The following is a 27,883-nucleotide window of genomic DNA, read 5'->3' as shown; positions in this document are numbered from 1 at the left end:
GCATCCACAGCAATTTTAGCAATCCTGTGTTTTGCTGAACAGAACAATGCTGTCATCCCGATTATCTGTGTAACACAACGTGCTATGAGCGTAGTTTGGTGTGAAATTTCATATAACTTCAAGTCCTCTTGCTGTTCCTACGACTGTCCCTGCGTTTCTGATGTCCTGATACAGCTAATGCTTCTGTACATGTTAGGTGAAAAAGAGAAAGTGAATGATCTACTTGATTACGCTAATATAGTGTATGTTACAAATAATGCCACTTACATAACTTTATAAACATATCATGCAGTTATTTCCTCATTTTTAATTGTTGTTTTTCATCCTGTACAAATACACACCTCATTTTGTTGTTAATGAGGATCTTTATCAAGCCAGATATCTTCATCTGGTAAATTCCATATACCAGTTCATCTGTTTGTCAAATACACCAGAGGGATATCTGAGGAAAGTTATATATGTTCCTTTTATAGCTCCTCTTAATATTTGAGGAAAATGAGTGAGGAAAAGTTTCACTTGGAATGAAATGTATGAATTGCATGTCCTCAACAGACAAAACAGCAGATTTATTGAGGCACTAGAAAGGTTTGAAGACATGTTTTCTTTAAAATGAAAATAGTCATGCTTTGGGTCTCAAAGTATGTTTGGGCTTGTTTGGGTTTATGTAAGCTCTGTCCACCCTGCGTTGTTATATGTGCATCTGCACTTTTATTGACTTTCTTAAGCACCAAGTCAAGTGGAGCTTTTCTGTCATTTGTTGTGGTGTTTTATGGCACTTTGTCCTTCTTCCATGGCCTTAAAGCTGGAAATGTTCTTAACCTCCTGTCACATTAGACTCCCTTCTGTTGTCTGCTCCTAGAAGTTAATAAAGCCTCAAATCCATCAATGACTTTGTTTAGGAGAAAGATTGTAGAATCCCAGAATGGTTTGAGTTGGAAGGGACCCTAAAGCCCACCCAGTTCCATCCCCCTGCCATGGGCAGGGACACCTCCCACCGGACCAGGCTGCCCAAAGCCCCATCCAGCCTGGCCTTGAGCACCTCCAGGGATGGGGCATCCACAGCTTCTCTGGGCAGCCTGTACCAGTGCCCCACCACCCGCTGAGCGATCACCTAGTCGTGTGGTAAAATAAGCATGCAAAAAATGTTTGGTGGCTTTTCTGGAATGTAGAGAGGTTCACTGGTAAGGAAGGAAGCGTTTGTGACTTCAAGAGAGTTCATGACTTCAAGAGTCCAAACCTTGTCCTTGTCACATTCTGGTGAGGTTTGCAGTGGGAGAGGAGAGCTGCAGGACAGGAACACATTGTTACATAGGTTTCACATGACCAGAAATGGCTCCAGAACTATTCATGAGGAAAAAGTTTCCTAAAGTTATAAGGAGCTCATCCTCATGCAAATAACTGTTGCACTCCCACAGCTGGTCAATTCAGGCAGGTACAAATGCCAGGCATGCTTGGCATTGGCAAGTAGATTGTTGGGTAAGGGACTAGGGAGATTCCTGAAATCATTTTGTAGGGGACAACAAAAGTTAGGTTTGGGGATATATATATGTGCGTTTTAAAGTCTGGAAAGCCTTTGGTGGAATGCATGTTTCTGTAGTTCTTTAATACCTGGTGGAGTTTGCTTTACATCTCAAGGGGAGTGGATATAGCAGAACTGGGAAAAGGCCCAAATAAAATAGTCATACATACAGAAAAGCTTCTGCCTGGGGAAGACCTAAATGAAGTACAACTCCTTCAGCTAAAGGAAGATACGATTGTGGAAGATGTACTAGAGACGTGTAAAATAATTACCCGTGGATAAAAACTGTTTATTTACTGTTCCTTCCAGTACAAAGGTTAGGGGTCTTCAAATGCCAAGAGCCAGCTCAAGGTAGATGAAGGAAAGCAGTTCATCCATACGGGGTTTGGTTGTGCTGCAGAACTCCTTTCCAGTGGGTGCTCCAAGTTTACATAAGCTTAAGAGGAGACTAGACGAGTTTATAGAAGAGACACTTGTTGAAGAAAATTAACAGAATTTGCTGAGTTCTAAATACACAAAAATCAAGTCCACTTCAGTAAGTGACTGAGCTAGAGATAATTATAGGTTGGGAGAATACTTAGAAGGGAAGGATGAAATCAGACATATATTAACACTAGTTTTTGGCATTGGCCAGTTTGAGACAGGATTTAGGACCAGGCTTTTGATCTGATTCATTGTGGCTTTGCTTACACATATTTTGCTGCTTCTGTTCAGGCTTGAAGCAGGCTTAGGATCTAGAAAGCTGGTCTGATTATTTTAGTTGTGCCGCTTGGTCAAATAAAAGATACTACTTCTGGTTATAAACCTTGTTGTGCGTATGTTCACAGACTGTTACAGCAGATGGCCACCAGATAGCAAGTACCGGACGATATCAAGTCGATACCTGATAAGAAACTTCGCTGGTTATTGAACCGAAGCGTGCATATCAGCACTCTGAGGAAGGGGCTGTTGAATTTGTAGATAAGCACTGTCCTATTTGCAGACGTTTGCAAAGCTTATTGACTGAAATTTATGTCGAAGGCACCAAAACTGTAAAATATATATAGCCTCAATATAGGCTTTTTCTGTCTGAATTTTGACTAGGGGTAGATTTAATCCATGAAATATAAATGTGTTTGTTCTATCCTGTCTTTTTAATGGGATGGTTTATTTTCTTCAGCATTGTTTGAGTCCTTTTAGCATTATAGCAATTCAGTTGTATTTCTTTCTTTTTCCTAGAATTGAATTCTTACCAAAAAATGCTGGTGGTGCAGATCTGACCTATGATAATACCTTGAAAGAGTATGAATATTTCAGCAAACTGCCTCTTCAGTGGTTCCTCATTAGCATCTGAAGTGCATGCTGCTGCTGTTAATGGAGATAAGAGTACCCTCCAAAAGCTAATAGCAGGTAAATGTTTTCATTGTAGGTGCATTTTGATGACTGCTTGAGGACTGAGGCTTTTGGGTTTGGCTTATTGCTCTGATCCTTAAGATATGTTTTTGTTTTTTGCTTATACGTATTTCTAGAATAAATGTAGTTTTGAAAATAGGACTGATTTTTCTGACCACTTATTATTAACAGTTGCCTTTGATTGGCAACAGTTAATCAAAGTGAAAATCTTAGTGAAATAAAATAGAAAATTGGTAAGTGATACATCCAGAAGAGTTATTCAGGACTCCAATTTCAGAGAATTTAAAATTCTGGAGAAGTGCTCTGGGCTGAAATATTTTGGCTGCATATCCTTATTTTTTTTTTAGAATTATTGATTTTTTTTTTTCTTGTAAAAAATTCATAAACTTGTTTTTCCAGATGATTTGTGTAGTTAATTGAGTCTTGTCACTGCTTAGAATTTTGGGACAAAATAAGTCCTGTTTGTTGCTTTGATGCTCATACACTAATGTTTCTTGAGAGAAATGAAAGTGAAGGAAAGAGTCTGGCCCTATGGAAGCTGAAGTTTAAAATTTCCTGTCCTTTAAAAAGCTCAAGATTTCACCTTCCCTCTCTGTCCAGAGGCTGGTAGGTCATTCCAGGTTACTAGTTTCCAAAAGCAGCGTATGTGCTGTGTTCCAAAAATTATCTTAGACACATTTGGAAGGCTGCCCTGATGAAGACTACGCTTACCAGCATTTCTGATTAAATACAATTCCAGCTGATACTGTAAAAGTTTTATTTGTTCAGCCTATATGAAAATGCCATTCCTGAAGCTTGGTGACTGTGAAATAGTAATAATGAAAAACCTTACTCTATATTTATGCCATTAACTGTCAGTTTTAATGGACTTGATGGTAATCACCTTAAACCAACAAACCAGTATTTGTGGAACATTTTATAAACAACAGCTGGGCAGTCGATATGCAGATGCTTCTAGAAATCTGTGGGATGCAACTACTTTAAATACATGTTTTTAAAAGTTCTCTGCCTGCACAGGGAGGGGAGAAGGTCTGAGCTTTAAAATCCTGGCTAACAATCAGAAGTGACAAGAAAGTTTGTGCTGACTTCAGTGTGTTTTTATTAACCTCACAGCCAAGTGACATATGTTGAAAACACAGAGGAAGAAGTACTTTTGTATTGCTGGTATACCTCATCAACTATACTGCAAAACAGATGTTAGAACAGACATGGAAATCACTCTTCTTCTAAAGATGATCATGCAGTAACAAAATAAAAACACTTTGTGTTATTTGTACACGGGAGAAAAAGCTACGTGATCCCTGCAGGCTTTGCTCTAATGGCAGAACTTGGCTCTTGCGCTTTGTTATGTCTTGACAGGATATGACACAGACTTTTCTTGTCCTGTCTGGGCAAAAGCAAGAAGTATTGCCTAGCAGAAGAAGAATGCATCAGAGTAATATTTTTAGCTGTTTACCAGGCGCTGTTGAAAGTATAACTCAATGCCAGAAGTAAATTGAGCAATTGGCGTTATTCACTGAACTTGATGACTGCACTTAGCAGCATCATATAATTCAGGACAGTACATCAGTGTCGTGTGCGGGTGCAGGATTGCTTAACAACATGATGCTAACACAGCTCGCCTTTGCGTCGGATTGTGCTGATAGCAGTACGTCCAGTAAGATGAAATCTTGCTTTCTCCTTCTTTTAGGGAGGGAATCGATTCACTGTTTTCCTCTGAGATTTCCCTTTTTGGTTGCTGACATAGGAGGGGCATGGAGTTGGATTAAACTCTCTCTTAGGAAAATAGCAGCCTCTCTCCTCTGTTTGATAGTTACTTCTTTTCCCACCTGCTGCAGCTTGATGCAGCCTGTGTGACTGTGTGCAAACATATACACTGTATTTTCCTATAATTCATAAATATGGACACATCTGCCCCCCTCACCAGTAACATGTAATTTTAAAGGAGCAGGTGTTTGAAATTGTACAGTGTACATTAGATACTATGTTCTGTTTGACATCCCATAGCAATTAATGAACATAAATAGACAAAAGCAAAAGGTTAGAAGAAAAGTTAAGAGAAAGGGGATTTTGGTACAAAGTGTCCCTTTATATTAACCAGTCCTGATGCAGGACTTTTTAAGCAGCTTATAGGTTAAGTACCATAAAGCACTACATAAATGAAGTATTTAGTGTATAATCCATGTGCTAACTCTTTGTATTACGTGAGTTGACAAGTACTGAATCACATTGTTCTGGAATTGTATGATCTAAGGCTTTGGGGAATACTGACAGTATTTTCTGGTTGTTTTTTTTGTTTGTTTGTTTTTCACAACACTGAACATGTCTTTAATTAACATTACCTCCAGTGCTTCAACCCATCTGTATCACTTTAATCGTAGACAAAAAGGGAGCCAAAGTTAATTTTCTGTTTGGAGGGTCATTTTTGCATTTAATGCTTTTATGTAGAGTTTAGGGAAGATGCATCTAATTCTTTAATTATTCATAAGAACACATAAATATGCATAATAGGCATTTATACTCAAAGGTCCATTCAGTCCAACTCCTCATTCTACAACCCTTATCATGTACCACTCAGATACAAGTATTTTTTTAAACATCTGCTGTGATGTTTTATTTTAAACGTTAATTATACATTCTCAGTTGCAACTATGCAGTTCCATGCTTCTGTTTGATTCTTCTCTCTCCTTCTCTTCCATATTCTGCAGTGGGGAAGCTTGAATAAACCTCAAGTCAGGTATTACAAAAGGCAAGATTCCTGCAGGATACAGGAGACGATCTGTCTTTTAAAAATACAACAGACTTCAGGTCCTCCTCCTGTCCTCTCTCACTCCTGCTATGGTATGAAGACCACAGAGAAATGCTGGTGTCTGATGTGACTGCTTGCATAGCCTGTGAGGAAGCAATGAGGTCTGAAAGTGGGAGTTACACTTCAGAGCTGGGTTGCTCAATCCCATGGTGTTCCTGACCCCTGTTGGCAACCAGATTGTAAAATGCGTAATATGGGTGGGGTGGGCTGAAGGTGTTGATCATGAAGAGGGAGGGATGAAACAAACTTCATTAGGCAGGCATGTGGAAGAGGATTTCATTTTGACACAGCACGTTTTAATTACACCAACGTGTAAATATTTAGAAGGCTATCTGTGCTATCTTTTGGAGCTTAGCCAGTTTAGGACCTGCTGGTGATAGAGTAGCTCCTGGTCCTTGTCCTGTTTCCTACCTTGAGCGCAGAGAGGCCCCTTCAGTGAAAAACCCACAGGACTCTCACCATTCTAAGGGCCCTACAGAGGCTTGCAGGCAAAGAAAATAATAAAGAAGAAAACTGTTGCTGGCTGAAAATAGTTTGTTTACCTTAAAAAGCAGTCAAATCACTGGCATAAAGTTTTGAAAGTCTTGCTCATTTTTTGCTCAGACTGCGTGCAGTCATGGAAACCCTTTGTCATCAGCTACATCACCATTTGCGAGCTGGAGGGGAAAATAGATGTCTGTTGCTCCATTTGAGCAGGGTTGCAGTTGAGCTTTACACCATTTTTGCTATTCTTATCTTCACCCGTTTCTTTTAGTCTCTACATTCTGTATGTCCTCTAACATTTTGTAACAGAAAGGCAACTTGGAATTGGAAACTTAACTGCTGAATTAAGAACAAGTGTCGTGTGAGCAGAAGCCACGTACATATGTCTGACTGGGAGAAATGCAAGCTTTCGTATTTCTTCTTAAAAATGTATGTGATTGTGCAAGTCCCATCAACTGCAATATATTTAAGACACTGAGGCTCTGTTAACACTGAGCAGTGGAGTATAGTGATGTCTATATTGTCAGATTAAACTACTAATACTGGAAGAACTATACCTCATTAGCTAGAGGAACTGGCATGTTTGTTGGGATCAGTGCCATGCTAGCTTATGGTTTGAAACTCATTTTGTGTACGTTGCTGCACAGGGCTGCGTGGCAAAGGTATAAATTTGAAAAAAGCATTTATTGTTAGCTAAAATATTGAGATGTAAGACATTAAGAGTTTCACAATATATAAAGCTTAATTTTTTTTTTTTCTAATAGAGGAAAGAATTACCTTGAAACTGTAACTGTGCAATGAAATTGTCATACTTTGGAATGAAAGGCTAGCAAAAATTTTTACAAGTCAAGGAAGATAAATAAATAAATAAATAAATATTGTATTCCCTTGTTTAACTCATGTTACGTGTTGAATTATTTTCCTAATGAACATGATGTTAATTAAAAAAGCGATGTTCCTTTCTGTGTACTGCTTTCTAATGCACTTAGTAAAGAGTACAACATTTTGAGCAGAAGTAAAGAGTTATGGGCTTCAGAAATGAAATTGAGGTAACAGTTAAATGAATATTTAAATACAAGTGCTTTTTTCTCAAAGTTTTGGTTAAAAATTAGAATTTAAAGGCAGTATCAACTGTGTATGTAGTATTAGCAAAATTACATTGCCTATTTATTTTTTCATGTCAAAATGTAATTATATATAATAGAACGTAAATAATGATCAAAACCCTTTCAATTTAGCTTTTAACTCACCTTTAGCAACGTTAGAAACTATATTTTTGAAAGTCTTAAAATCACTTTTAAATATGCCACCATAAAATTAAACTTCTTTAATGTCTTCTGTTTTGATGTAAAGAGTAATGAGTAGGGCAGAAGCAATACTTCATCTTCTCCATTCTAAACAAAGTTCAGACCAACTTCTTACGTAGCTTTTATACTTGGCCCAACTGGAAAAAAATGCTTGTATAAGTTTACAAATATGACTTTCCATTACTTGGTTTATTTATTTATTTATTTTCTGAAGAAAAACATATTTGGTCATTTGTTTACTGAAAATCTGAGACTCAGCTGTTACGTTCATTATGTGAAAATTTCTAAAGGGAAAAAAAATAAGAAGAGGAAAGCTGTCAAGGGTACGTGCAGTTCCCAGTGGCTTATCTACAGAAGGTGGAATCATAGCTATTCTGTATCCTCACTGAGGTAATAATACAGTAGGAGAAGATAGCATCCTATTCAAGCAGGTTGAAGATGCACAGAAATACAAAACAAATATATACACAGTAGGAGTCTAAAAAATGAGATGGGAGAAGTAGATGGCATGCTTTAAATGCTGTTGATAATACAGTAAGAATATAAGATTTGTGGAAGGGAAGGCATCAATGTGGATAACAATTTTTTCTATATACTTTGTATTCTGATACATCAGTGGAAGCCATGTAGGTGAACGAGTGGTGATACACATTTGAAAACCAAAGCAAAAAAGAAATCTTGATTTCGAAGAAAATTAATAGATATTAATTGATTAATATAAATCAAGATTAATAATAATAATAATAATGATAATGATTTCAAGTCTAAGAAAGAATTTATCATGCTAACGTTCTCTTGCTCTCCCTCCAGCCAGAGGGTGATGTGTCTGACGTGCTAGAGCAGATCGGAGAGCCTGAACTGACAGGAAGCACAATAGCAATGAAGGTTACTCTCCTGTATTGGGTAAATGACATACTGAGGATCTAATCCTAAAATTAAATTGTTAGGAATCGTTAAGGAGTTGACAAGTGAGATTTTGGTGAACTCACAACAGGACCAGCTCGTGAGTTGATCCTAATCATTGTGTAGGACCTGCATCAGAATGCTAGTAAGAGAGATTTTGTAACCCTTGACCAGAGTGTGCACGCATAAGCAACAGCAATCTGGTATATATGGTAACTCTAAAAATGGTGAAGGACGTTAGAATAAAAACACTTGCTAAGAAGAATCCAAAGATGAGGCTGAAGAGTAAACTCCTTGCTTTCAACATGAAGCAAATGGAAAATCACTTTTCAAAAGAAACAATTTAGGAAGGTCAAGGGGAAGCAAGCATGGGTTAGCAGCAGTGTGAGGGTGGATGTTGAAAGCAAGGTGTTCTTCAGAAAGCATAATTGGTGTCTAAGGAAGATAGAGGTAAAAAAAAAAAATTTTTTTTTTCATTGGGAACAATTTGCTGGAGGCATAAAAATTAATTATAAAACTTGTTTTAATGTGAGCATGACATGTTGCTCTAATAGATTGTCAAGATGATGGGGGAGTCAAAGAAGACAAAGCCATAGATGAAGAACAAAATGAATTTTTCTGCATCTGCATTCACAGAAGAGCTTAGAAAGATTCCTGAAAGGTTATTTTTTTGCAGAACAGAAGGGCCTTTCTCCATGCAAATCACAGTCTCTAAGCAAGAGAAGGTATTACAGGATGAATCATCAGATCTACCTGGTATTCACTCAGCAGTTTTAAAGGAACTCAGAAAGGAAGCAAGTGAGCGAATGATTGCTGTACCTGGTAATACCATGCTTAAGAGTGTTTCTTTTTGGTGAGAGGCTTGGTTGGTAGGGAACAAATGTTAATCTTTAAATATGGATCGAGGGGAGTATCAATCTGCTTGACTCTTCTACTAGGCGAATCAATTGAAATTATAATTAAGAATACAATTACTGGATATGTAGATAAGTATAATATGCTGGGGGGAGTGGAGATTTCTATAAAGAAAGGGCATTACTCTGCTGGAGTTCTTTCACAGCATCAACAATTGTGCAAACAAGGGAATATTTAAAAAGAAAAATGATTTTACCTGTAAAAGTTCAGTGTTCCTTGAGTAACCATAGATGACAGTCCCATGTGGAAACAGAAATATGAAACTTTGTAGTGGGGGATGCACACTGTAAATTTTTTTGGACTCTGCATAGGAATACAGTGAATAATCTTTTCAATGAGACCTCAGACTTCTTATTTACCCTAATTGCTGCCTTGCTAACCATATAAATTCAAGAAAGATCAACAAATATTTTTGTAGTTTCATTTCATAAGGCACTATGAAGTAAATAATGGTATTGATGCAATATTGTCATCTTTATGCTTTTTAAAGAAACACTGCAGTGAATAGGCTTCAAAGCTCATTTATTTACAATGTTTACAGGTTTCATAAGGACTTTGGTTTACGTATTGTTGATATTTTTTAAGTAATCTTTACAGCCAAGCTCTGTATAACTATTCTAAAACGATTTATAATTCTGCCACTGCAGAAAGTTACTGGTAGTAGGTGTATTTGTGGAGCTGATGTTTTCTAGATGTATGTTTTTCTGTCTATATATTTTGAAATGTCCTCTAAATGTTGGTAAGAAAATAAGGTGAAAAGTAATAACTTTGTTTTTATGTGATACTCCATTAGTTTGCTCATCCTGTTCATTTATGATAAAAGTACTATTTTACCTGAAAGTGCCCTTGAAAAAAAAGGTACTATTTTTAGTTAGATACTCATAGTATTATTTGATTTATGTTATTATTTTTATTTTTAGGAAACTCTGAGCTGAAAGATAAAGAGGACCAGTTTGGAAGAACTCCTCTGATGTACTGTGTGCTGGCTGACAGGCTGGACTGTGCAGAGGCTTTGCTGAAGGCTGGAGCAGATGTTAACAGAGCTGATCGTAGCCGAAGAACTGCTCTCCATCTTGCTGCACAAAAGGTAATTACATGGGAAGTGCTCTGCTGTTACAGAAACGTAAGGCGTTCGCAACAGGTATAAAGGAGATTTTCTTGTATTGAATCAGCTTCTAGTGTTTTTAGAGGCTTTCATTAGTGTAAGAGGTCAATAATGCTAAAGTACATATATTTAATCAGCGTAATTGTAGCTGTCTGAAGAGACAGCTCACTGATGTTTTTAAGAACTCATACTCTCTAGGAAAAATGAGCCGTGTCTAGTTTGGAACAGCCAGTTCTAAGATTGGATTCTGTATACTCTCACACTTCTTAGGATGTCACCGTTTATTTCAGTGGATATAATACCGTGTATTTTTAAGTGTTCATGCTATGGCTGAGACTGCCATGGCTACAGAATACCAAATCAGTGCCAGGTCCAGGAAGGAAATGCACTCCTATTCATTTTTCCTTCCACAATTTTAGTCTATAATACTGTCCTATTACATTGTCCCAGTGAAGAGGTGCTAAAGGAAGATTTTAACAATAGAAGGGAATTTAAAGTATAATTTCAGAGCTGCAGTAGTTTCTCTGTGTTCAGTACTGGGGGAAGTGTCTGCAGTCACAGGAGAATTAGCAAACTGCAGAGGGAGGGGAAGAGAAAGAATTGAAGAAGAAGCAGCCAAAGGTGGGTTGTCAAGCTAGTCAAGATGTGAGTTCATAAATTATGAAACAGTCTACAGAGAAGATTAAAAATTCAAATTTGAAAGAAACATCTTATTTACTGTATTACTTTTATACTGTGTTTAAAACAGTAACTGTTCAAAAGCTGGGGTTGTTTCGATCATGTAAGCCGTCTTTTGTTCCAAGTTAGAGAGTGACTGCCTTGAGTTTTGTAGCAAACATCTATTTTTCATAACTAGTCACCTGTTCACAATCATCCAGGTTGTTTAACTGTTTTACTTCCTAATATACCCTACATTTTTTTTTGTTTTCATTTTAGTCGGGTTTACATAAATGTAGCTATGGTATAGTCACAGTATTTAGTGAGGAGAAATGTCAGAGATTTTAAAACTGCTTTAAGGTACTATACTTGCCAGGTTATGCTGGCTTTATATTTTATAACCTAATGAGCAAAGGAATGTTTTAATCATAGTAAAGGCATAACTTTATAAGTTAAAATTTCCAGGTTTTTAAAATGCTTTTCTAGCATATTAACCCAGTATATTTTTCTTGCTTAAATCTTTGTCTATATGTTGATATGGTGGATATTTGTATTACAGCTGTTCAAGGCAAAGAGATATTTTGCCCTAGTGTAATATCCATTAATTGCATGTGCTCCTTGGTTCCTTCGTCATGCTGCAATCGTGAAGGGGCAGTTTGGTCCATGGGACGCTTGGCCCATGTTAGTTGTGTTTTCTGTTGGCAATGCAACTGTAAAACGAGGTACCATCATTACCTTCTGCTATTTTAATAGAAGGTTTTATGCAGTCACCCACTTAGTGCTTAATGTTTTAGATGCATTTCACCATCTAGCCACATAAGTGCTTGTGCTATCACAGTGCTAGGGTGGCAGAAAGTGGTCAGGAGACAGCCCTTGCAGCTGCTTTTCATTTGTCTGACTGAGCTGTACCATAAAACTGCATTCTGTGCCTTCTGAGCAGTTGCTCACTGTTGATGTCAGCATATGAAATTAAAATTTCATGTGTGTCTTCAGCATTTCCTTATTAACATTTTAATATATGCATTTCTGTCATGAATGCCTCCTGTAAAATATATAAAATTTAAATTCAAAACAACTTCGTGTTCCATACAGTTTGGGTTATTTAATTAATGTTTTGCGTTCTTCTTATTCCTCTTTGATACTTTTGGTTTATGTTATCCTCTTACAATTTTTTTTCCCTGAAGTGAATGCTGCGACTTTCCTCTGTAACCAATACCGAGTGTTGGCCTTCAGGCAGAAAAAAGAAAAATGTTGTGAGATCACAGATTCTTCAGTTTTACTGTCAATGTTGGTTAATCACAGATCTACATGTTTACCAAGGCCACTCTGTAGTTCTTGCTGTGTTCAGCTTTGTGAATCAGTCTGTCACTGTCCTGTGTTCCTTCAAAAACAGATTTATGTGGCTTTCCAAATGTCTGGTGAAAGGGGGCCTACAGGAAAGCTGGGGAAGGACTTTTCGTCGAGGAGTGGAGTGAGAGGACAAGGAGTAATGGCTTTAAACTAAAAGAGGGTAAATTTAGATTAGATATAAAGAGGAAATTCTTTACTCAGAGGGTGGTGAGGCCCTGGCACAGGCTGCCCAGAGAAGCTGTGAATGTCCCAGCCCTGAAGGTGCTCAAGGCCAGGCTGGATGGGGCTTTGGGCAGCCTGTTCTGGTGTGAGGTGTCCCTGCAAGGGGACAACTGGGTGGGCTTTAAGGTCCCTTCCAACCCAAACCATTCTGGGATTCTATGAACTTTAGTCATAGGTATAATAGGATGTTTAGAATCACATTGCTTGGAGATTCGTGGTCCTGTTTGCACTTCAGTTGCCTCCTAATTTTAATTTTTTACCTGTGAGACCAGAGTAACAGCATTTGCAGCAGGACAAGCAATGGTCAAGGACCTTCTTGGCTCTTACAGTTTTTATTTTTAAAACTCTTTGCATTTGCTTGTCCAAATTCTGGGATGTGCATTTTATTGAAAGGGAATTTTCTTCATCTTTGTTTCCTCTTGCTTTCTGACTCCAAAACTTGTCAGGCCTATGGATAAGAAAACCAATATACCACGTAGCAATTATCTTCTAGTTTCACATGAAAGATGTGGCTCAAATTGTTGTCCTGTGATTAAAGTTGACTATAATTTTCTAGAGAAATTATTACTTATCTAGTTCCTACTTAGGATTCCTTCTTCCTTCCTTTTTTTTTCCTCCCCCTACTAAGGTGTGTTTCCTGTTACACGGCAGTTTTTTTTTTTATTTCCTTGGAATTTTTGGTTAATAATCAGATTTTGTGTATGTTGAATGTAATCATGGAACTTTTAAATCATCCGTATTAAGTACAATGGATTTCACTCTAACTGCCTTTCTCTTCTAGGATGGGTTTCTGGTTGGATAGGACTTAATTATGCAGGTGAAACATCCCTCCGCTATCACTGGGTAGTTTTGTCTGCCCCTTCTGGACCATCTAATAGCATGCACCACTTACAGGTCTAGCTTCTATGTGATACCTATGTGATTTACAAACCTGGCTGTAATTGCTGTGTGTGTAAATATATATATGGACATACCAGTTCTCTATTACATCTTACTTTTATTAAAACTGCAAGATTTTATTTCATAAAAGCAACTCTTCCTGCCCTTCAGATAGGGAAAAATGCTAACAACAACATCCAGCGTTCAAAATCCTCATTTGATAATGCAAAGTTCTTCCTAAATTAAAGGTAGAAATTACAGCATTGCCCATATAGTCATAGAAGACATTATTGGATGTGAGAGAGAGTCTCTCAGTAGTTCCTTATTGTTTAGTATTTTATTAATGGCACCTCTAATTCCCTTTTAAGTAGTTACTTTATTATTTGTAGTTATGTGGTTGATCTCCCAGGTGTTCTGGTGCACTCAAGTGCTTTTCCTTGTCCTACAGATGTCCTAGAAGCCATCCTTCAGAACTGAGAGGTGTCAAAAACAGCTCTGTTTTGCTTTGGACATCAGTAAGCAGTATCAAAGGTTCTGTGCTTGATATAAATACTGTTTATGGTCTCTGTCAAAAGTATTTCTGATGGCATAGCTAGGAAGACTGACCCATGCTATTCCATCTTCTGTCAGATCCAAGGGGTTGGCAAAGGTGAAAAGCAAAGGTGATCTGATAACTTCAGCAACTCTACTGCAGTTTTGATATCTAGGTCATCTTTACCAGTTCAGGAGGAAACTGAGGTGTCAGAACTCGAAGTCAGAATGTCATCCTTGTCTTGCCATGCTTCGTCCAAGTGACTTTTGTCACTGGGGCATATCTATAAAGCAATAGTTACCTCGGAAGATGTACCAGGTTCTCAACAAAGGGTTCTTGTAATTTCTCTGTCTCAGACTTCATTAATATCATTTGGGACAATTCTCCCCTCCTGGTCCACCTAAGCCATCTTTCTCTAATAGCAGATTTGGCTTAAATGTTCTTACAGCTTTCTTTGCTGAAAGTTCCTGAAGTTAATTAGATGGGGTCAGAAATTTCAGCTGTTAATACTACTTGAAATATCAATGCTTTCTGAAATCAACTGTGGTTATACATTGACATGGTAACCTTTGCTGATGGGCAGCTTAATGATAATAATTACCTTCTTAATGATAAGTCTTCCATGCTTTGCTTTACATGGCTGCTATGAGTTTCCCCTTTGTTAAACAGCCTACAAAAATAAATTAATGGATCTGTAAGATGATGGGGTGAGAACAATCTCATGTAAATGCAGGAATTTATATTTCAGACATCTAAAGCCAAGCTAGTCGTCTAGATGACTTTTTATGAAAAATGATGAAAAGAAGTGGGCAATTCCTTGATGTAATTCATTCACCCTAAAGTACAGATGTCTGCATTAGGACACATTGAGTAGCTGAATCATCCTTTTAGGCATCTAATAATGTAGCTTTTGATGCTGTAGATGTATTAATTGAGACAAACCTCATGCAAAGCATATGTTTTATCAAGCAATTTTCAACTCTTCATTGACATGATCTTTCCTACTATCTTTTTTTCTTCATCATTCTTAAGATAGAGCTGTTTCAGACTTTTGTAGGCAGAAGGCCATGTAAATGATTACCTGGGTGGTCTTCTGTGGGTTTTCCTTACTAAGGTGAAATGTTTTGGTGTCTCTGTTTAAAGTGGACAGGTGTCCCAGGCAGTATTAAGACTGTACTCTTAAAAAAAAAAAAGAAGGGGAGAGGTCAAGTCACTCATTTCAGAAAATTAAATAAAGAAAAAACTGATAAAAATATTGCATCAGTACACCTGTGACGATTGCCAAAGGTGGTTCAGAGGACAGTCTGACTTCATGAACACGCGTGTGATTTACTGGGAGTTGAGATGGCAACTGTTTGCAGCAGAAGTAAAATCATTAACATAATTTGCCCATGATTTCACACTGAGGAACTGTATTACTGTGTGGGTACAGATCTTTTTAAAACGGTAGAATTTAGATTATTATGAAATAAACATGCTGTGGTACACTGATGAGTGTACTGAGATTGCCGTTTAACTACAGACATTCATTTTCACTTGTAAGCATTGTGGTAGCAGTTTTCTTCTAGTCTTAAACTGTGACTTAATTAAAACACCCACATGTGATACTTCTGAACAGAAATGTTTCTACGTACCCAAATTGCCTGTGTGTGATTTTTTTCATTTATCCTTTATTAAGTAATTTCAGTTTAATGTAAAAAAAAATACCAAGCCTGCTTCTTTCAGAATTTCTCACAGAGGATGCTCACTTATTAGCAATCTGTTTACTCTGGGGAAGTAACTATCTCTATGAATTCCCCAAGCGCAGCCCTTTGTGTTAACAAGGAGAGAAGAAAAAATTCAATAATTTTGCTGTTGGTTGCTAATGATATGCACTTAAAATAATCTATCAGGTTGCTTAACTGTCAGGAGGATATTAATTTTTGGTTTCAGGAGCATTAATACTACCCCGGTGGGAAAATAAGCCTTTCATTATCTGAAAGCATTAAATATTCTGTAGGTTATAGAAATTCTTTGCTGACACAGTTATTGATAAATAACAGGATGTCCAGGATGCAGTCAGGACCTCTGTGTGAAGTATATGTAACGTATATGCTATGTATAATTTAATGATTCTTAATTTTTCTTAAACTAGCAAAAAGTGATTGCTCCTGGATGTTCTCCAGTAGCCATACAGGGAAAGAAGGAAGTAAGAAAAGACAGCCTGTGGCAAGGATAAGGCATGAAGAAAATTAAATAAAAAAGGTAGTCTTTAGTTCACTTATTTTATGAAAGATTATTCCCAAGTCTTACTGAATGAGTACAGTCAGGGTAGTTCAAGAGCCCCAAATCCAGGATGTTATTTCCCCTTTCTTCACAAAGGAAAAAGTATTGATATTAAGGGCTCCTGAAGAAAACTTTGCCAGGAGCAACTTATACATTTTTTTTTCCTCACTACCTTTTTCCGGATGTGTTTCCTGGAGCTGTAACATGCTCCTCTGTAGCATGTAGTGTCGATCCTCTTAAAACATTCATAACGCATTATCTGAACTGAATAAAATAACACATTTACTTCTTTGTTTCCCAATTTATATCATGAATATCAATATATAATCGTGGCATCTTTCAGAGATGCTGGTGGTCAGTTCATGTTCCTTTTATCCAGGGCCGGTTACCTTTTCTGAAATTCCCTCTTAAGCAAGACCTCACAGTGAGCATATATTACTTCTGTGCATATAGGTTCATGAGGTATGAAGCAACTTTACATTCAGTCTTTCATACTTTCATGCAAACGTACAACTTGACTAAATGTGAAAAATTTGAACAAACAGCAGTCTGAAACATGAATGTTGGCCAGCCAGCCAGAAAATGTGATTTTTACTTGCAGGGCTGTAGTTTCCTTTGTGTTTAAGTAAACCACAGACAAAAGCTGTGATATGAATGTGTGTTTTTTTTTCTTTAAATTTCTCAAACAAAGGGTTCTTTCTAGTGAATGCAGCCTGAGGATGCTCAGGGACAGAAGGCACAGTTTCTTGTGTGTGATTTGTATGTGTTATATTACAGATAAGCTGATCTAACTACTAGTTTTCATCAAAAGGGTTGGTCCTGCCCATCCCTTTCCTGCCACCCCCTTTTCACAACTGCAGAACTGTTCAGTGGGTTAACAGAAAACTAACTCTAGAAAATGATGATTCATTCTCTGACTGTTTAGCACAACTTCTTGTGCTCCCAAATACTTTTCACCATCGGCTGTGCTGATACTACACTTGATCTGTGCTGTAAGCCAGGTAATTGTAATGGTTAAGAGTAACTACAGGAAAAGATCAGTGAAAAAGAAAAACCAAAACCATGTTGTTCCAGATAGCTCATTTACAATACTGTCCCTCAGTATGTTGCTGTGTCACCATTGAGGAACAAGAATAAAACAGACAGAAATGGTGCAGGGCTGGAACTTACTAAATGAACTCTGACATCATAAAAAATATTCTTAAAATGTTAGGGTAGGAATTCAGCAGCTTTCTAGTTGAGTTGAGGGGAGGAAAAGGGAAGCCTTTTTAAGTAATTTTTTTTTGTGTGTGTGATAAATAGAAGCTGTGGGTTTCTTTTGGTGTCTTCTGTCTCTGTAAATCTGCTTTAGCCTTCATTAATATTTTCATTTGCCTCTGGATAAACCTATCTTGTTCTAAGGATCAGTGAGTAACATGTTGAAGTATGAAAGGGTGATCTTGAAATCAAAGTATTGGTCTTCTCTAAGGAAGCTCAACGTCCCAACATCACTGCAAGGCACCTCTAATTTTGCAGTTTTTCCACTGAAATATGCAGGGTGTTTTGGAACTTGATTGTACACCGAAAAAAAAAGAAAAGATACTCCAAGATACTATCTTGGAGAAACCATTGTTAGTCAGGTAGGTTCAGTTGCATGAAGGTAGAGAGAGGAATGGTTGGTCCGAGAAGGTTCTGGGAAGTCAAGTGACACAAGATATTATGAGAAAGCTTTCTTGTGCATTTTTCAACTTCTGAAACTCTACATCTTGAGTCATTATTGCACCACGAGACTGAAGAAGAGGGAAGGCCTTCCATGTCAGTTACGGTACATATTAGAGAGCAGCAGAATTGAAAGCAATTGGAGTTTCCTGGGGGCACTTCAACGTTCCGAAAAAGCTTGACGACAATTTTGTTGATATGGAGACCTTGATTTGGGCACTACTTTGGGACAAATATCCAGTTCTCATATTTTCAGGCAATATGTTTTCAGTTTACAGGCTTTGTCATGCCTTCATAACAGGACAAGAGCATGCATGGTGATTACTCATCAAGTGATAAGTCTCTCTAGTCATTTGGTATCCAGCAGTCATCTTACAAGTCTGGTTTCAGTCATACAGCAGATACTAAGACATCTGAGTCTGATTTCTTGCTGGTTTTGTTAGTAAAAAAAAAAAAAAACAAAAAACAAACAAACAAACAAACAAACAAAACAGTTTAGGACAAGAATATGAAAAAAATTGCACCCTGGAGTAGCTCTTATGACTGTTGTGTTCAGGAGCAGAATTTCAGAGTAGCTAAAGATTAGGCTCTGTCTCCATACAGGCTGCACTGGTAAATAGGGCATGAATGTCTATAGGCTGTGACACATGTAAAACTGACATTTCAAAATGATTTTAGTTACTGCTGGTTACTAAACTTACCTGTTCTAATAAAATAGTTTTGAAAATACTGCTTGCAATTTGTGGCTGCCTCCCTGAATGTACTTACCTTCCAGCAGTCACTTTGTGCATCAAAGGGATTGCCACATGCCTAAACAACAAGAAGTAGTGTCTGGCATTGTCTTTTCATAGGACTGTGTTGTGAAAGAGAGCAAGTAAAGTTGGCTGAGGCACTAAAATGCATTATATTTTAAATATCCGATGGATTTGCACTATAGAAGCACTCTCTCTATAGCAGGCCATTTGTAATAGCAATGTACTATTTTTGCTTATGTAGAACAGTAGAAACAAAAGTTGAAGGTGAATGGGAGAGGTTTAAAGAGAGGATTTGCAATAAGGGCACTCGTGGAGTGTTTAGATAAATATTAAGTAGTAGAGTATATTTGTGTGAAAAGGGATGGACCGAGCGTGCTTCTGTTTTAAACTTATGAAGTGGTGATCTCCAATTGCCTGGGGCAATTAAACTTGTTGAAAGCTGAGGTTTCAGACTGACAGCCATCATCGTAGCATCCCTATTTTGAAGGATTTTGTTCTAGTTGTGAGGGCTACAAACCTAATTTAAAAGTAGAACAAAGAACAAGTACATCTATGATTTTTGTGAAGGTGAATGGATTAACTCTTGCAATGTGTAAAGGATGTTCAGGTATGACTCCTGGGGAGGCACGTGCCCTGGAACACAATTTGAAAAACACAGGGCTGTGTGGCTTCTGTTTCTGACCTGCAATGATGGAAAAGATTCACACTTATCAAGAACAGCAGTCATAAGCAAAATATTAAAAATGTTTTGCGGAAGAAAACTCAGGAATACTCATGGGAGAGACAACTCATTGAATTAATAAATTAATATTTATACAAAGGCATTCACAGATTTTGCTGGTGTCATTGGATAACTTAAGGATAGTAATTTTTCTTCAATACTTGGCACCAGCTGGTACTTTAGTATAATAATTATTTAGCTATGAAAAATGAAAACGGGGGAAGGTCCAAATGAGAATACTTTTAATGAAATAGACAAAATTGAATTGAGAGAATGATATCTGTGTTATTTTGCTCTGGAAATGAGGTATGTGGTAAAAAGAATTAGAATCTGCAAAGTAAGACCAGACCATAGCAGTGAACATAACCCATGATAACTTTAGGGGTTTCTAACATAAACAATAAGGGAATTTTTTTCATGCTGGAAGGCCAAATAGCTCCTGAGACTATGGGTGGACTCCCCATTGACAGTGAATGAGTTTGCTCAATTCTCCCTGATGTGGAGGGTTCGGCTGCATGAGCCACTAGAGGTCTCTTTCAGCACAGGTAGCTTTGTGACGATTGAGTTTCATAAATTCTGAACTAGTGTGGTTTTGGAAAAGAAAAAGTCACCTTAAAGGCTTTAAAAACATTTTTTATCACTGTAAATAGAAATATATCTAAGAAATGTTATACTAAGATATTTTAAAATTATACTATGATATTTGAAAATTAAAAAGGTCGTCTACTCTTCTGAGTGATTTATCGTATTTGGAGCACACTTTAGAGCAGTGCAGTAATAATTTAACTTTATTCCTAGAAATACTATATGCAAGTTCAACTTTTCAGTATTTTTTTCCAGTTTGCCTGAGTTTTATAAGACCCAGCTTACCTAAATGTAAACCTGTAGGTTCATTTTTTTTTAGGGGAATAGTAATCTTAAGGGATCTGCTCACCAAACTATTCCTTTAATACCTATATTTTATATTACTCATATGATACTACTTTTGACTCAATATTATGATATTATGTATTGAAATGCATATCTTTAAAGAGTTCAATCATCTCTGATTGAATCAATTAATAGATGTGTATTCGTCACCAAGAATATTTTGTTAAAATAGTCTGAAGACAAATACTGTATATATACAAATTGATCTATTTACTGAATTAATTTTTTACGGTGTTTAGAGTATTTTAAATAGTATTACTTTGCCCTTGCATGTGATTTTCTAGGCATCTGTACAATCTAGATATTACACAGTAACATTTTGTTCAGTTAAAGTGTGGATTTTTCCGAATTACAATAGCAGACATTCATATTCTTATATCTGCTTAAACCAAGGAAGCTTTCATTTCATTTAATTGTTAATGTCATTTGATTTTAATATTATTTTATTTTTAGTAAGGAATTTCTGAAGTGTAGGAAACCCTTTATTAGAAGACACATTCTTCCTGGCAGAGTCAAGAAACCAACTGATGAACGATGGTAGGGCAGTTCTAATCGCTTTTTAACTGTTTCAAGAACCTGAGTGTTTTTATTCACGCTATTCCTGTACTTGCGTGATCTTAACAATGTTCCCAGGGTTGTGTTTTATTTAATTTAATTTTATTTTTTTTCCCATGTTCACTTCCTGTCGTTCGTTGCATTAAACGGTCTTATTTCAGGGACTGTGCCTCCGAGCACTGTTACTGCTTTGGGATACTACTGCTGTACGAATACCAGATGCTGCTGATGTTGCTGCTTTGCAGTTTGCCATGGAGGGATGTGACTTGTGAGAGAGAGCCTACACACGTCGTCCCAGAAACGTTATTGTTGAGAAGCAACTTAAGAAAATGTATAATGATAAATTCAAAACATATATTTCTGGCTTATATCACCCCACAAAGAAGACAGGGCAATTGGGTAGATATTAACTGAAGTGGTAACCCTAACATCTCTCTGCCATGTAGCTTGGGATTCCTTTTTAATGATGCAAATCCTTGTCTTTCCTAGCTGAAGCTGGACCCTGCAGGGTTAATTTTTCCGGAGTTTCTCTGCGAGTTTGAGAAGAGTTCTGTACAAAGGGAATCAGTACAGCCTAGTGGAGAGCAGAGTCATGAGCATTTGCATCCCTGGAATGTTTTTATTGACAAACGGTAGTCTGCTATTGACATTTGTGTCCCTTGATGATAGTTCTATCCTAGCTTATCTTTGCTGGTCAAATGCCTTAATTGTTCTGGCCTTTAATTCAGTCAAAGTTGGAGCATGAGTGGAAGAGAAAAGAGAAGGAACAGGTCTAACAGAGCATCAAGCTTGAGCTGTGAAGCTACTGGCAACGATCAACCTGTCATAATGTTATGATTTGTTCATTTTTATACCATTTATTAGCCTTTACTTGTTGTGCCATTTGGCCTCCAGGGCAGATAAAGTGCTGTCTAATTTGGTAGGTTTGCTTCTGTCAGAGTGGCCTCGACAGAGAGGGTGTTAGCTGTAGTGACAAATAATCAATAGCTGTCGTTGTCATGAGGAACGTGAGGAGTTGGGCCTTTCATCTGGAGGATTAGAGGTCTAATTGGATTGAGAATAGGGAGGGTGGGCTGTTGGGTAACCCTGTCAGCTATGTTAAGCTGTCAAATGTCAGCCTCGCTGAAAGGAAGAAGGGATGGTTAGCTTTCAGAAACAAGGAAGAAGACATATGAAAGCTTTTTTAAAAAAGTAATAGGTAGGGAAGTACAACAGGCTAATGTACACTTTAACCCCTTGCTGTTTAATTATACCTCTCCCCAGTTAATGAGGATGCATAGCATGTGCGGTTTAGCTCTTCTTACACAGGAGCACACACAGAGTTTGTGTGAAACAGATTTGGCAGCATGAAACCAAACCAGACCGGTTCTGTGTCTTGAGAAAAAGCAAGCTAACTACTTAACGGGGAATATAAATACAAAAAGTTATGACATAGAGAACGAAAATACCCACCAATGGAGGAAATCACTTAGCAGAAGCTGTAAAGAAACGGAATATTTTGTATTAATGTTCTGTTGTCAAGAGATGGTAGTCCTGCAGACATAAGGAATTGTCTCAGGGCTGCTATACATGGAATAAGCACTATTATCAAGTCCTGCAATGTACTGTCAGTTGAATTTTGTCTGTATGTTGTTGCTTTTGATCCCTTGCTCCCTGCATGTTTCTTGGAGGAAGAATTGTGATCTTATAAAGAAGATAAATGCAATGAAAGTGCCACTATGCTAGTAAAACAAATATTTTTTTTCATATTAATATCTCAAGGTTTACAGCACTAAAATTTACCTTACCGGAATAAATAATAGGACTAGATTTTAAAGGAGGATTTGTTTGTTTATTAAAGTACTAGAGTAGTGCTTTATTTGTCATCTTACTGCGTTGCTGTTTTCAAATCAACTCTTAGGTGTAGCCACACCAGTATCTCCTTTCTCTATCTAACACACCTTTCCTGAGATCAGAAGGATCTTGGTCAAAGTTAGTCTTTCCATCACGGCCCACCTCTTTCAAGGAGCTAGCATCATTAACCGCTGATCACCTTGAAATAGTGAAGTTTTTATTCATTGTGATATGGGTGTCTTAATCCAGCATCTTAATTTCTAGAGCTATATCCAATACTTGCTACTGAAGTCTTTGCCCTTGGTTTGGCTTTCTATCTTCTTTTACCATGTTTCCTATGCCTGAGATAAGCTTTCACCACCCAGTCTGCCGAAGAGGACATTGTCAGACCCCAAACATGCATTATCTCATACTACTGCCTCAATTGAGCAGTCTTGATCTCAAGCGTTTACGATTTCATTTAAAAAATAATAAGAAAAGAAAAAAAAACTCCACTGCAGTGATTTTCTAAAAGATTTTGTAAACACGAATCAAATGCAAACCGTGATGATGGGACATTGGGAAGCTTTCCTTGTTTTCAAACCCCAGCAAAAAGGAAGTAATTCTGTACAGGATATGGAATTATATCTTAAATATCTATGCAGCCAGCTGGTAGAGTTACTTTATTTTCATTTATCAAAATCATGGTTAAACTTTTGTGAATAAAGCTTAGAAGAGCATCTGGGCAGGCAACTACCACATTGTTACTTTATCTGATCTTTCCTAAGCCCTCTTCTATAGCGATAACTTTTCAGGCTGATACCAGTGAATAAGCAAAACAGTGAAGTGATCCTGTCCTCAAAAAAACAAGCATATTAAGCGATGATTTAAAGCCAAAAAAACCACCCATATGCATAACTTAAACTCAGAGATTTTGTTGGGAATGCAGACTGGGACTGAACAGCATACAGACATGCTTTAGGTCAGTTAGGCAAAATTTTGCCCAGTAAAGGTGAGTACTTCGTGCAGGCATGAGCAGCATTTGTTTTTTTTTCTTTTGACAGGATGTTATCCCATGTTTGGTGTTTGGCTGTTTTAAACTGCCTTCATTATCTTGTTTTTCAAATGCTAGCTCTATTTTACACGCTGCTATCAAGCGGCAGTCTCCTCTCTCTCATTTTGTTTTATTCAAAGGGTAGATGAAAATTTCTCTAGCCTTTGAACTTGAAAATAATGATTGCACCTTAAAAATGTGATTCTTACTAAACGTGGTGCTATGCTTGGCATGTTATGAGTTATATCCAAGCAGCTTTCATTTTGTTTCCCTTATTGCTCTTCCTTTAGCACGTTTAGCATTGTGGCATCCCTCAGTGCACAAGAGGCTTGCCCAGCTCTTCTCTCAGGACACTGATGTCTGCTGCCAAGTCTGTATTTTACAAAATAGCTTTACAGGCTATTTACAGGCAGAGGCATCCCCCTGCTTGAGTGTCCTTTCCAAAACATCATTCTTGCATTAATTGCCTCTCGGCAGCTGACCTCACAACTGATCTTTAATGGGTTCAGGAAGAAATATTGTTGTTGGGACTGAGAAACCACTTACTGTTTGTGTCTAAATTTGTCACTGGCAAATTAAAGCAGGACTATGACTAGTGTGAGCTCATCGGTTTGGCTTAGTTCACTTCTGTGAGCTGTTTGGTGATTTCTCTCTGGACGAGGTGACTTTTTCTGGGTTTTCCATAGTAAAGAGGAAAGGTGTCTGTTTGCATTCATTATTAATCTTAGTCCTTTTAAATTATCTTTATTTTTAAGTGTATTAGTGTCATGTTAAATGGTCCCACATATTCTTCAATAAATGTAGTGCCAGCAATAGATCATTTTGAAACAGGACACCTTTCTGCTGAGTTCTCCAGGAATCTTCTATCAGGTGTCTGACACATCCTTAATCTGATGCTCAGCCTTGTCATTTGAATCGATAGTATACTAGATAGGATGTCTTCAGCATGCCAAGGCTATTGCTACAGAAGGTGTTTGAAAAATAAATTCAGATTTTATGGCCAGCCACAAACTCCAGGAGCACTAATTTTTCATTTGTCTCTCTTTTTTTGTCTGCAAACAGTAGGTTAAATTGTTGATTAAAGAGAATTAGGTGAATCACACTTGAGACAAAAGGGATATGTATAAACCACATAAACAAATTCTGTTGTTTCCTGGAAAGCAACAGCTAATGGCTGCATTTCATAAAATATAAATTTAATTTATATATTTAAATGATCTTTTTTTAGTGTCTTTGTAGACCAATTTGGAACACGCTTTCCGTTACCTCAGTTTTTATTCATGAAGAATGAGGAATTGGGGTTGAGAAATTAAGGAAGAATGTTACTAGTTTTAATGGAAAAAGATTTCTACTGAAATATTAAGTAGTTTATGCTATGTTTATCATCTGTATACGTAAAGCGTTCTGATGGGAACATTTAAATATAAACATATATACAAAGAGAACATGTTTTTTCCATATTCTGCTAGTATGGTACAGATTTGGGAAGACTTGAAGCGACACCAGGCTTGAGTTAGTATTTTAACTGCCTATAGTCTGAGCAGAGAGAAGTAAATCCAGTGCTTTTATTACTGCTAAGATGTACTCTGAGTAGCTTAGTAAGGCTTTGATTTATTTACCAGTACTGTAAGTAGATTCTGGCTTCTTTTTTTTTTTAAATCTCATACTTCACTGTAGTATCTCTAGAAACTATGAAATATTGTAAGATTTTTTTTTTTTCCCATAAGGATCTTTTTCTTGGTGAAATGCTTTTGAGCAATCATCCTAACTTGTCTTTTCTAGAAGAGAGATTGGCAATTTAGGAGACATTAGATAATGTACATATAAATAAGGATTAAGAGACTCAGCCATGTGCAAAACAGTACTTATGCAAACTATACAGGTAATTACTAAAAGTGGAAAAAAAAATTATAAATTAGGACATTAATCAAAATTTTACTAGGAATGGAGAAGAATGTGAATATGGGAAAATGCAGCTTTTAAAAAGAAAGACTCATATATTTCAGAGATAGTTTCTTAGTCTTCTAACGGTACTCTCAGTTCAATAGTGTTTAACCTCGAGCCATTTTGATGAATAAAATGAATATAAAAACGATTTTTAGAACTCTTTTTTGGGGGAAGGAAATTAGTGCTTGCTGACAACTCTTTCAAGTCACTGTGCAGAATTTCCTGTAAACTTGGACCTAGAGTATTGACAAAGAAGTGGGCAGCGATGCTGTAAATGTGGACGATGTGTAGTCAGGTTTCCTCGTAAATCACCAGAGACTGTGCTTCGGGTACTTGTGCCTGAGTGGCTTCAAAAAACTCACTATAGGAAAACAAGTCAGTAACAGTAGAAGAGATCAACTGGAAATCAGAATGCTAATTGCATTATCATTCTTCAAGTGTTTTTTTTTGTTTGTTTGTTTTTTTTACATGAAAACAACTAATTTCTGTAAGGTAGATCATAAAATTTGAGCTGGAAACACTGCACAGAAAAAAACCATGGACAAATGAAGTCAAAGACTGTAAGATATAAGCACCTATTTTCCTTTAACTTATCCTGGGAAGCAGTTTTACCTCGGCTTTTACAGCGCTGGTAAGTTTTCGTCTCCATTGTGTCCTTTGACTGGGTGCCAGCTGATAGTGCTGTCTATTCCTATGGAAACCCAGAGAGCGAAGCCAACCTTGCAAGAGGCTTTGGGAAGAGGAGCTCTGAGTTCAGACACTGCCTCGCTTTCAGTCAAAAAGTCTGGTGGTTAGAACTGGTCTCAAGTCAGACTGGTGCTTTCAGACTGGGCTGAAAAGACCTCAAGATCATCTGGGCCAACTATCACCCTATGACCAATGTCACCCACTAAACCACGTCCCTAAGTGCCGAGTCCAACCTTTCCTTGAACACCCCCAGGGACGGTGTTGCCACCACCTCCCTGGGCAGCCCATTCCAATGCCTGACAATATTTTTATACCTTCTATGTTTTAACGAAGAATGATTAGTCCAGCTGTTAAGATTTATTGAAAAAATAGAATAGAATAAGGCCATGAAGATGATCAGAGGGCTGGAGCACCTCTCCTATGAGGAAAGGCTGAAAGAGCTGGGGATGTTCAGCCTGGAGAAGATAAGGCTCCGGGGAGACCTCATTGCAATACCTTTCAATAAAGCCCTTTCAATACTTAATGGGGCTTATAAAAAAGATGGAAAGTGACTTTTTTACTCAGGCAGATAGTGATAAGACAGGGGGAAGGGTTTTAAACTAGAAGAGGGGAGAATTAGATTAGAGGTTAGGAGGAAAGTCTTCACTTGGTGGTGAGGCCCTGGCACAGGCTGCCCAGAGAAGCTGTAGATGCCCCATCCCTGGAGGTGCTCAAGGCCAGGCTGGATGGGGCTTTGGGCAACCTGGTCTGGTGGGAGGTGTCCCTGCCCATGGCAGGGGCTGGAACTGGGTGGGCTTTAAGGTCCCTTCCAGCCCAAACCAGTCTGGGATCCCATGTTTCTAATTCTTTCCCTATTCATAGTTTGCATACCAAAATCATATTTACTATGACAGAGATGGGGAAAAAATGTTGCTAGGAGCTTGTATTTGTTTCTAATCTTGTCTACTCACCATATCTAGCAACTAAAACTTATATTAAAGTGTATTAACATTTAAGCATACTAAAAATTTTATAAACGCGGTCATGAGTTTATTTGCTCAATTAAGAACAATATGTGTGTTGAACTTAAATGGCAATATAGTACATGACAACCAGGGTGACAGCCTGTCGTTTTAATGGTGACTTTACTCACTCTAATTAGGAATTGAGGTTCTTAGTAACTATATTGATTCCTTCCCCTCCCCCAGAACCGTTTAAAAATAATAATCAAATAATAAAATGAGCAGTGGTATTCAAGGAGTGCAAGAACAGTGCAGTCAGACATGTTTAAAGTGTGGTTCCCTCAGTGCTAATGGCTGTTGTAACCAGGCAATATTAATTCAACTTCAGAGTACTAGGAATCAAGAAGTTTCACTGTTTCATACATAGATAATCTTTCAAAATCCA

General features: G+C 37.4%; 1 protein-coding gene across 2 annotated transcripts in view; it reads left to right on the top strand.

Annotated features, from left to right (window-relative positions):
* Nucleotides 1–27,883, top strand: part of INVS (inversin) — an 89,481-nt gene that overhangs the window by 1,022 nt on the left and 60,576 nt on the right. For both annotated transcript variants that reach the window (XM_084510149.1, XM_084510150.1), the window contains exons 2-3: nucleotides 2,738–2,908; nucleotides 10,249–10,415. In XM_084510149.1, coding sequence (XP_084366275.1) covers nucleotides 2,803–2,908; nucleotides 10,249–10,415 — 273 coding nt within the window. In that variant the 5' untranslated portion in view covers nucleotides 2,738–2,802. The remainder of the gene's footprint in view (nucleotides 1–2,737; nucleotides 2,909–10,248; nucleotides 10,416–27,883) is intronic.

The sequence above is a fragment of the Aythya ferina genome (genome assembly GCF_964211825.1).
Source record: "Aythya ferina genome assembly, chromosome: 2".
Taxonomy (NCBI): Eukaryota; Metazoa; Chordata; class Aves; order Anseriformes; family Anatidae; genus Aythya; species Aythya ferina.
This window is presented reverse-complemented; position numbering and strand designations above follow the sequence as displayed.